At 39.8% G+C, this 12,541-nt stretch overlaps 1 protein-coding gene across 2 annotated transcripts in view; it reads right to left on the bottom strand.

The window, feature by feature from the left end:
* Positions 1–11,045, bottom strand: part of LOC131349287 (ribosomal protein S6 kinase beta-2-like) — a 16,048-nt gene extending 5,003 nt beyond the window's left edge. Inside the window, exons 1-9 of one of the 2 annotated variants that reach the window (XM_058384874.1) lie at positions 10,849–11,045; positions 8,604–8,720; positions 8,444–8,481; positions 8,256–8,370; positions 7,967–8,035; positions 2,880–3,027; positions 1,902–1,959; positions 1,242–1,342; positions 666–756 (exon numbers count right to left, since the gene is read on the bottom strand). In XM_058384874.1, the coding sequence (XP_058240857.1) occupies positions 666–756; positions 1,242–1,342; positions 1,902–1,959; positions 2,880–3,027; positions 7,967–8,035; positions 8,256–8,370; positions 8,444–8,481; positions 8,604–8,657 (674 nt within the window). In that variant the 5' untranslated portion in view covers positions 8,658–8,720; positions 10,849–11,045. The remainder of the gene's footprint in view (positions 1–665; positions 757–1,241; positions 1,343–1,901; positions 1,960–2,879; positions 3,028–7,966; positions 8,036–8,255; positions 8,371–8,443; positions 8,482–8,603; positions 8,721–10,848) is intronic. The other variant, XM_058384875.1, reaches the window with a different exon arrangement.
* Between the last annotated feature and the right edge of the window lie 1,496 nt (positions 11,046–12,541).

The raw sequence follows: 12,541 nt of genomic DNA, 5'->3' as shown, positions 1-12,541 counted from the left end.
GGCCAGTCAAGTTCCTCCACACCAAACTCACTCATCCATGTCTTTATGGACCTTGCTTTGGTCACTGGTGTATAGTCATGTTGGAACAGGAAGGGGTCATCCCCAAACTGTTCCCACAAAGAGCATGAAATTGTCCAAAATGTCTTGGTATGAAGCTGAAGCATTAAGAGTTCCTTTCACTGGAACTAAGGGGCCGAGTCCAACCCCTGAAAAACAACACCTGAACTCAATGATCTGGAGGAGTGTCCCAAAACTTTTGGCAATAGTGTATCTGATGTGCTCGCTGCTTTCAGGTCTTTTCCAGATTTTATTTATAAAAACTAGAGTAGCAGTAGGCCCGCCTCCTCTTGATTTTTATTGGCTGATGTGATTAACAGACACAAAATCTACATCTAATCTAAAAATCTTATCAACGAAAACATATTCTATTCGCTATAAACTAGATAAAAATAAAACTTCATTAATAATAATAACTTTTCATTAATAAAACGATTTGATAAAAACTACATTGTGAGAAATCAGTGAAATGAATCCTTCATATAAACTTTAATGTCATTAAATAACCGGATCAGAAGAAAGGACTGGAAAACCTCAGCATCATGGAACACGTCTATAAATGTGGTGTTATGTGATAATATTATATTTCAGCTGTAACAGACACTCACATGTACTCGATGGTACCACAGAAGGTGTGTGTGACGCTGCCGTCGTGGATGGATTCCTTACACAAGCCGAAGTCAGTGAGTTTAATGTGACCTTCAGATGAAAAAAGACCAAGTTTCAGATTTAAGTTCAGATTTTAATCTGGTGTGTAAAAGTGCCATCATTTAGGTTTTATTTCTGACTTGTGAAAAGTTTCATCTCTATAAAACCTGACGGAGAAAAAGTGTGAACATTAATTATTCTGGATTTTATTGATGGTTAAAAAGACGTTCCCGCTCACTCCACCATGATGAACAGATCTTCAAACACATCACACTCTAGGTTACACAACAGGTCTGAGAGCATCGACCTGATAAACTGGTTTCATTCACATACACAACCATGCACACACATCCCCACACACACATGCACAGATACACACACTAACACACAAATACACACACTCACACAGACACACACACCCACACATGCACAGATACACACACAGACACACACCCACATACACAACCATGCACCCCCACATACATAACCATGCACACACACACCCAATCACACATGTACAGTACACACACACACACCTTCGTGATTGAGCATGATATTCTCAGGTTTCAGGTCTCGGTAGATGATCCCGTTAGAGTGCAGGTGCCCGAGCGCTAGCGTTATCTCCGCCAGATAAAAACTGCAGAATAAAGAACACCACAGAGTCCAGGACTGGACGAGGAATCGGGTGAGTTTGGAAGTTTAGCCATTCGAAACAAAATGGCAAACTTCTGCTAAAAGCAAAGCGATTCTAGCGGCGAGGAAGTGACGTGATGTGACGTCTCGATGTCTTGTACATAAACACCACATGATGCTAACGTTACAGAGACGTGCTTACTTTAGTGGCATGAAAACGTTTTCTGACTTCCATGCAATACGCAGAATATCAGATAAGAATTTATCTAAATTTATTAACAAAAAACGTGTGTAATCGTTCACATAGTGAAGTTTTCTACAAGCAGACGTTCATGTATCATCTCCAGAGTCCACTCTTATAAAGCAACAATAAACGGATAAAAAGTACAACATACTGTCCATTATAATGACCAACACTGTCTCTGGTGAACTGCTGTGATCTAAAAGCTGCTTTAGGATGGAAATCACCTCTGCAGCAGTGGGAAATAAAAACCATTCCAAAAATAAAATGAACTTTTCCACCACATTCATGACATGCTTTATATGTTCAGAAGGTTTCATACCAGGCCGTGTCCTCCATGAAGATCCCCTCCTTCTCCAGCTGCATGAACAGCTCTCCGCCTGTTTTAATGAGGGTTTGAAATGGATTTGTGTTTCAGATTTGATATAAATGATGAACAGACGTTAGTTTGATTTGTCTCAGAGTGAACAAATTCTGCAGTGAAACAGTTTCGGGATGCAACACATTGGTATTCCCGTTTCTGTGGAACAGGTGTGTCCAGTCTTATCCACAAAAGGCTGGTGTTCATACCAATCGAGTAGGAGCCACACCTAATGCCACCTGTTTAATCAGTTGATCTTGACTCTCAGTAGACTCAGGTGTGGTTTCTGCTCGGTTGGAATGAAAACCTGCACCACACCGGCCCTTTGCAGATAAGACTGGACACACCTGACGTAGACCGCAGTATCCTGTACACTTCAATACCCCCACAGACCTCAGTGTATCTCTGTACACCTCAACATTCTGTACAATTTACACCTCCTCACCACAGGAGACCTCTATATTCTCTTACTTCTCAGTATCCCTGAACACCTCACTACTGAGATACACCTGGTCACTGGGATACACCTGGTCACTGGGATAAACCTGAGTACTGGAGAAACACCTGAGTACTGAGATACACCTGAGTACTGAGACACACCTGAGTACTGGAGAAACACCTGAGTACTGAGATACATCTGAGTACTGAGACACACCTGAGTACTGGAGAAACACCTGAGTACTGAGATACATGTAAGTACTGGAATAGATCTGAATACTGAGATACACCTGAATACTGATTTACACCTGAGTATTGGAGAGACACCTAGGTTTCCCAGTACACGCCCACTAGTGATTCCATCATCACCTTTTTTAAACCCGCTGACATTAACCAGCAGGGCTGACAGTTAAGTCCTTCATGTTGATAAGTAAACCTGTTGGAGCAGGTAAAACACCATCATCTGTCTGTAGCTTCAGGCTTTGTTTACACCACACCCACCACTCAGGCACTCCAGTATGAGGTAGAGTTTGCCGCCAGTCTGGAAGGCGTACCACAGGTCCACGATGAAGGGGTGACGCACCGTCTCCAGGATCTCTCGCTCCGCCCGTGTGTGTGCCGTGTCCTTTGCGCTGCACACTATTTTTGCCTGGAAGATGTGAGAGTGTGTTTATACCTGCAACAGGTCAGCTTCACTCCTTCAGCATTTAATAAACAGATAACGTCTTTTCCGTGAAGTCAAATGTAGTGAATTTAACTAAAACAAAAGTAGCTGAACCTCAGCATTCACCTTTTCACAGATCACCGCATCAAGTGCGTCATATGATTGTTTATACATCACTTTAATAGATTAGCTGCTTATATATAAACACAGAGAAAGAGCAGTTTTCTGTAGACGTCTGCATTCGCTCACACTGAGACCGAGTACAGCAGAGCAAACAGTTCACCTCAATACACCTCAGTACACCTGTATACCTCAATACACTTCAATACACCTCAATACACCTTGATATACCTCAATATACCTCAATACACCCTAATATACAGTATCTCAATACACCTGTATACCACAATATACTTCAATATACCTCAATACATTTCAATACACCTCGATACACCTCAATATATCTCAATACACCTGTATACCACAATATACTTCAATATATCTCAATACACCCTAATATATCTCAATACACCTGTATACCACAATATACTTCAATACACCTCAATACATTTCAATACACCTGTATACCACAATATATCTCAATACACCTCAATACACCCTAATATATCTCAATACACCTGTATAACTCAATACACCTCAATACACCTGTATAACACAATACACCTCAGTACACCTGTATACCTCAATACACCTCAGTACACCTCAATACACCTGTATAACTCAATACACCTCAATACACCTGTATAACTCAATACACCTCAATACACCTGTATAACACAATACACCTTGGTACACCTGTATAACTCAATACACCTCAATACACCTGTATAACACAATACACCTCAGTACACCTGTATACCTCAATACACCTCAGTACACCTCAATACACCTGTATAACTCAATACACCTCAATACACCTGTATAACACAATACACCTTGGTACACCTGTATAACTCAATACACCTCAATACACCTGTATAACACAATACACCTCAGTACACCTGTATACCTCAATACACCTCAGTACACCTCAATACACCTGTATAACTCAATACACCTCAATACACCTGTATAACTCAATACACCTCAATACACCTGTATAACACAATACACCTTGGTACACCTGTATAACTCAATACACCTCAATACACCTGTATAACTCAATACACCTCAATACACCTGTATAACTCAATACACCTCAATACACCTGTATAACTCAATACACCTCAATACACCTGTATAACTCAATACACCTCAATACACCTGTATAACTCAATACACCTCAATACACCTGTATAACTCAATACACCTCAATACACCTGTATAACTCAATACACCTCAATACACCTGTATAACTCAATACACCTCGGTACACCTGTATAACTCAATACACCTCAATACACCTGTATAACTCAATACACCTCGGTACACCTGTATAACTCAATACACCTCAATACACCTGTATAACTCAATACACCTCAATACACCTGTATAACTCAATACACCTCGGTACACCTCAATACACCTGTATAACTCAATACACCTCGGTACACTTCAATACACCTGTATAACTCAATACACCTCGGTACACCTGTATAACTCAATACACCTCGGTACACCTCAATACACCTGTATAACTCAATACACCTCGGTACACCTGTATAACTCAATACACCTCGGTACACCTCAATACACCTGTATAACTCAATACACCTCGGTACACCTGTATAACTCAATACACCTCGGTACACCTCAATACACCTGTATAACTCAATACACCTCAATACACCTGTATAACTCAATACACCTCAATACACCTGTATAACTCAATACACCTCAATACACCTGTATAACTCAATACACCTCAATACACCTGTATAACTCAATACACCTCAATACACCTGTATAACTCAATACACCTCGGTACACCTGTATAACTCAATACACCTCAATACACCTGTATAACTCAATACACCTCGGTACACCTGTATAACTCAATACACCTCAATACACCTGTATAACTCAATACACCTCAATACACCTGTATAACTCAATACACCTCGGTACACCTCAATACACCTGTATAACTCAATACACCTCGGTACACCTCAATACACCTGTATAACTCAATACACCTCGGTACACCTGTATAACTCAATACACCTCGGTACACCTCAATACACCTGTATAACTCAATACACCTCGGTACACCTGTATAACTCAATACACCTCGGTACACCTCAATACACCTGTATAACTCAATACACCGCAATACACAGCAATACACCTCGACACACCTGTATACCTCAGTATCACTGTACACTTCCATCTACCTGTGCTCATTATTATTACTGTAATCACCATAGTAACCTCACTGCTTTCATACGGCTCAGAATCCCACACCTGTGTGTTCTCATACATCTGGATATCAGTATTAATTTTCCTTTCATTCTGGTATTAAATAGTGAGCTGAGTGACAAAACTGCATATAAACCACTGAGACACTGAACCACTGAGACACTGAACCACTGAGACACTGAACCACTGAACCACTAAACTACTGAGACACTGAACCACTGAGACACTGAACCACTGAGACACTGAACCACTGAGACACTGAACCACTGAGACACTGAGACACTAAACCACTGAGACACTGAGACACTAAACCACTGAGACACTAAACCACTAAACCACTGAGACACTGAACCACTGAGACACTGAACCACTGAGACACTAAACCACTGAGACACTAAACCACTGAACCACTGAGACACTGAGACACTAAACCATTGAGACACTGAACCACTGAGACACTAAACCACTAAACCACTGAGACACTGAACCACTGAGACACTGAACCACTGAGACACTAAACCACTGAGACACTAAACCACTGAGACACTAAACCACTAAACCACTGAGACACTGAACCACTGAGACACTGAACCACTGAGACACTAAACCACTGAGACACTAAACCACTGAGACACTGAACCACTGAGACACTGAACCACTGAGACACTGAACCACTGAGACACTGAGACACTAAACCACTGAGACACTAAACCACTGAACCACTGAGACACTAAACCACTAAGACACTGAACCACTGAGACACTGAACCACAGAGACACTGAACCACAGAGACACTGAACCACAGAGACACTAAACCACTGAGACACTGAGATGCTGAACCACTGAGACACTGAGACACTAAACCATTGAGACACTGAACCACTGAGACACTAAACCACTAAACCACAGAGACACTGAATCACTGAGACACTGAACCACTGAGACACTAAACCACTGAGACACTGAACCATTGAGACACTGAACCACTGAGACACTGAACCACTGAGACACTGAACCACTGAGACACTGAACCACTGAGACACTAAACCACTGAGACACTGAGACACTAAACCACTGAGACACTAAACCACTGAACCACTGAGACACTAAACCACTGAGACACTAAACCACTGAACCACTGAGACACTAAACCACTGAGACACTGAACCACTGAGACACTGAACCACAGAGACACTGAACCACTGAACCACTGAGACGCTGAACCACTGAGACACTAAACCACTGAGACACTAAACCACTGAACCACTGAGACACTAAACCACTAAGACACTAAACCACTGAGACACTAAACCACTGAACCACTGAGACACTAAACCACTAAGACACTGAACCACTGAGACACTGAACCACAGAGACACTGAACCACAGAGACACTGAACCACAGAGACACTGAACCACAGAGACACTAAACCACTGAGACACTGAGATGCTGAACCACTGAGACACTGAGACACTAAACCATTGAGACACTGAACCACTGAGACACTAAACCACTAAACCACAGAGACACTGAATCACTGAGACACTGAACCACTGAGACACTAAACCACTGAGACACTGAACCATTGAGACACTGAACCACTGAGACACTGAACCACTGAGACACTGAACCACTGAGACACTGAACCACTGAGACACTGAACCACTGAGACACTAAACCACTGAGACACTGAGACACTAAACCACTGAGACACTAAACCACTGAACCACTGAGACACTAAACCACTGAGACACTAAACCACTGAACCACTGAGACACTAAACCACTAAACCACTGAGACACTGAACCACTGAGACACTGAACCACTGAGACACTGAACCACTGAACCACTGAGACGCTGAACCACTGAGACACTGAGACACTAAACCACTAAGACACTAAGACACTAAACCACTGAGACACTAAAACATTGAGACACTAAACCATTGAGACACTGAGACACTAAACCACTGAGATACTGAACCACTGAAACACTAAACCACTGAAACACTAAACCACTGAGACACTGAACCACTGAGACACTAAAGCACTGAGATACTGAACCACTGAGACACTGAGATACTGAACCACTGAGACACTGAGATACTGAACCACTGAGACACTAAACCACTGAGACACTGAACCACTGAGACACTAAAGCACTGAGATACTGAACCACTGAGATACTGAACCACTGAGATACTGAACCACTGAGACACTGAACCACTGAGACACTGAACCACTGAGACACTGAGACACTAAACCACTGAGACACTGAGACACTAAACCACTGAGACACTGAGACACTAAACCACTGAGACACTGAGATACTGAACCACAGACACTAAACCACTGAGACACTGAGATACTGAACCACAGACACTAAACCACTGAGACACTGAGATACTGAACCACTGAGATACTGAGATACTGAACCACTGAGATACTGAAACACTGAGATACTGAAACACTTGACTGTGAAACTGAATCCTGAAATCTCTTCTGCACAGTAGAGTGTTGGAGATGAGGCTGGGAGAGAACACACCTTTTTCAGAACTTTCATGGCGAATATTTTTCCCGTCTGACTTCCCTGAACTTTCCGCACCTGGAAAACCTAAAAATAAATAAATAAATAAGAATAGATTAACACACTCTCTCACACACATATCCTCACACACACTCACTCACACACACACCCTCACACACATACCCTCACACACACTCACTCACACACACTCACTCACACACACTCACTCACACACACTCACTCACACACACACCCTCACACACACACACCCTCACACACACACACCCTCACACACACCCTGTCTCACCTTGCCGTAAGCTCCTTTCCCGAGCACTGTGAGCAGTTCGAAGCAGTCTGGTCCGACTCGCTCGCTGTCCCTGTTCACGCTGGCGCTAGTGAGCTCCACTTCCTCCGTCACGCCGCTATAAAACACATCAATTCATCAACATTTAGAGCTAGATTACTAATCACGACATAATCATGAGGAATACGTACGGCTCGGTCTCTTCCACCGTGAAGTTACACACTTCATCCTGCAAAACCAACAACGGCATTTCATTCATTTGAGAAAACGATTCATTTGGATTTAAATCAACACTGCAGTAAATGTGTCAGGGCTGACGTTTGGACTCGGATCTTCTCGACCATTTCTCACCTCTGCATCGCTCACATCCTCTGACTCCAGGTCGATATCGAACACCCCCGCCATCCTTCACAACACAACCGGGAAGAGATCGCTCAGCTGTTCAGATCCGAGTCAGCTCACATACTACTAATAAACAGTAACATGCCAGTGAGTCAGTGAGTCAGTTCAGGAATCGATTCATGAGTCAGTTCATCAGATTTTGAATCACTTTGTTCCAAAAATTTACCAGCTTAGAAGATACTTATTAACATAATTAGATGCTTAAATAACTCTCAACATTTTATATGTACATCAACTAAATAATGACAGATGTTTTAATTTAGACAAAGATCTGGTTTTATTCCGAGTGTTTTTTTGTTTTGTTTTGTTTTGTTTAAAGAACTACTGAGTCATATAATCGGAGTACAACACTGACTAATCAGGGTTTTTGTTCAACTTCATTTTAAAGTGATGAGTCAAAAGCCTGAGCCAACGACTGAACCACAGCATGCAGGAGCGTGAAGAATTAAAACACCGTCAACAAAAACACACAGAAAGTCCCTGGAGAAGTAAAATGACCACTACAAAAAAAAACTTATAAATAAATAAATGACAAGCACAAAAAACAATAAATAAATAAAATAAATAAATTCAAGCCACAGTAAAAATCCAGAGTTGATGATACGGTGAAAGAAGAGAGGAAATATTACAAGCATTAAAACAATTAATGCAAACACACACACACACACACACACACAGTTTACACATCAAACAACAAACAGCACTGAATCTGATCCTTATCTGATCTCAGCTTTTATCAGATTATTCAGGTTTTTTTGTGGTTTGACATTGACTTTAATAATCTCATTATTTATTTATTTATTTATGCTTTAATTCTCCTTTATGTGATTTATTTCAGGTCTGCACATCAACACACACACACACGCACACACACGCACGCACACGCACGCACACACACGCACACGCACGCACACGCACACACACGCACACACACGCACACACACACACGCACACACACGCACGCACACACACACGCACACACACACGCACACACACACGCACATTAAAAAAGCAGACAAAAAGGAGAATAAAATACTCCTAAAAATATTTTTCTGTGTAACGACTTGAGAGCGACTCATTGGGTGTCGACTAACTAACTAACTAACTAACTAACTAACTAACTAACTAACTAACTAACTCTAAAGCATAACATGACTTGATGCAGCTGTTACTGAGCTACAAGCTGATGAAAATAGACTTTAGATTTTTTATTATTTTTAATGTTATTGTACGCAGTGTAATGCACTAGGGTTCTACATAATATTACACTTTTGTCCCCAGTTCTTCCGGCTCTTATTGTGTTGAGAAGAATAAGGAACACAATCAGACATGCAGGATCAGGAAACACCGCTCTGTGTAGAGAAAAAAAACTTCTCACGGCTTCGTCTCAACCCTTCAGTGTTTTTCTATATCTGGCTTCTGCATGAAGAGATAAACAGGGAGGGGACCTGAGAGAGAGATGGCTCTGAGAGCTCACAGTGCTACACTTACACCTTCATTTATCTAAAAACTTCTTTTATCCTGGTTTAGAGTTGAGAGTTTATGGAGTCACTGATCGAAAGCTCGGAAGCTCGGCTTGTTAACTAAACTCTCATTCAGTGTTTCTGTGCTTATTTCTGATGAGACCACAGGCATATTTAAAGCATTTAAAGCCTGTTTATTCGCTCAGACACACTCGCTTTCAGTGGTGTTGTATTGCGTACTAGTTTGTTTTGCTGAAACATGTGATAAAAAAAAGCGTGTTATGTTATAATATCGTGATATCCGTGTCACTCTGAAGGTAAAGGTGTACAAACTTTTGCATTCAGTTCTAATTCATGATAATATCACACGATTATTTTCCCCATCTTGCTGTCATCTCTTGATGTGGGAGGTGTATATGATGTGTTTAAAGATCTAGGGAAATTATGTTCACAAACTGGCAGGTCTACACAGGTTCAAAGCTTAGATTTATTCATTCTTAAAACTCCAGCTGTGTCCAGATGTGTCTTTTTGTAATAAAATGCTGGTTTTTAAAAGCACAGAATTTAAAATAAGCTTTAGAGAGAGTTTGTGTTTAGGTATTTTGCTGTGTACAATACAACATACAATGATAATACAGCTCTCCGATTCTAATAATAATAATAATAATAATAATAATAATAATAATAATAATAACAACCCAGGCGCTACAGTGAACTGATCACATTCATACCTTCATCCGGGTCCACAAACACACTCCCCGCTCCTCGGCACCACACCGTGTCGCTATATTAATGTCCTTATATGTTTATAAATATATAATTATAAACCTAAACATGTGGATTAAACGTGAACACGAGCCGAAATCGTGCCGCAGCAGCTGGAAGTGTTGATACGGAACCCCGCGTCATCGCAAGGCGACGGCGAGGTGCAGCGCCGCTGCGTCATCTTTATGAGACGTTAAGGCGGGCTTTGTTATTTGTTTATTTATTTATTTGCTTACTTAATATGGGCATAATAAGCAAGGATGTCACTGTATAAATAAATATATAAAACCCACAGAACTCTTACTAACGTTTTTAAAAGCACAAATAAACATATACTTTATTCCTAATAAAGAAAAGTAATACTACTGCACTGACTAGCCTAGCTAGCTAGCTGCTTCCATATTATTAAACAGGAAAAGGTTTATTTATTTACAGCTTCTCTTTTCTTCAAAACCTTCTTATTGCCTTTAATTCTCATTTAAACAAAATGTCATTTAATCTAATAACATTTTTTTACCGTTTAAAATAGCCAATAATAATAATAATAATAATAATAATAATAATAATAGTAATAATAATAATAATAATAATAATAATAATAATAATAATAATAATAATAATAATAGTAATACTATTTAAGTTGTGTATTATTATGTTAATAACAAATTAGTTCTATTTTGTACTGTAATGTTTATCAAATGTTTTAAAATATTAAACTAAAACTCATTTAACTATTTTAGAAAGGACTATCATACTTTATTTATTTATTTATTTACTTATTTATTTATTTATTTATTTATTTATTTAAAAAATCTTCTATTTTGTATTTTAATCTAAATATAAACATTTTTCCTGAAATATTTTAAATAATAATTCATATATATTTTCTTTTTCAGTGCAGTTAAGGCTCATTTCATACACTCCACATATTATAATGTTCAAATGATTTAGCCTATTATTATTTATTATTATAAATATCTGTGATGGGTGTTTAAAATAATACTCGTATTGCTAGACTGGAGGATGTCCTGCTTTCACTGGTCATAATGTTACACTGTAATTTGGCAACAAAAAAAAAAAGGCCACATTTTTAAAGGCCTAGTGACCGTAATGACCCACAGAATCCTTTGAAATCATTAAAAAAAAAAAATCTAAATAAAAATTTCTGTTCTTGAGGTCAGATCTGAATGATGTGTGGGGTTTATTTTTTTCTGTTCTATTATAAGATATAAAAATGAAAGTGACCACTAGACCTCGGCCTGAAGCCTCGACAGTAGAGGTGGGTGAAAAAAAAAAAAATACACAAGAATGATGCGGTTTGACTTTAAAGAGCCCGAGCAGAGTTCATAGGAAAAAAGTGCTATTGGAGTTTCACACCTCTGCAGCCGAGGCACGGTTTCAGTCTTCAGTCAGACGCTGCGTTCGCTTCACACAAACACAATGCTGCAGTCTGCCTTGTTTGGATTTATAGGTGAGTTCTGTTTGCATATGTAAACGTTTACACACCCATTTATTTACCTTTAAAGATGTACAAACATCAATCACACGCTGTCTTTAACTGCTTTCTTTCTTTCTTTCTTTCTTTATTTATTTATTTATTCTTATTATTATATATATTTTAAATATTGTGGAATAACAGCTGGGTTCAGCTTCTACGGC

This window comes from Hemibagrus wyckioides, linkage group LG29, assembly GCF_019097595.1.
Source record: "Hemibagrus wyckioides isolate EC202008001 linkage group LG29, SWU_Hwy_1.0, whole genome shotgun sequence".
NCBI classification, from domain to species: domain Eukaryota; kingdom Metazoa; phylum Chordata; class Actinopteri; order Siluriformes; family Bagridae; genus Hemibagrus; species Hemibagrus wyckioides.
Note: the sequence above shows the minus strand (reverse complement) of the source record. Positions and strands in the feature narration are given on the sequence as shown.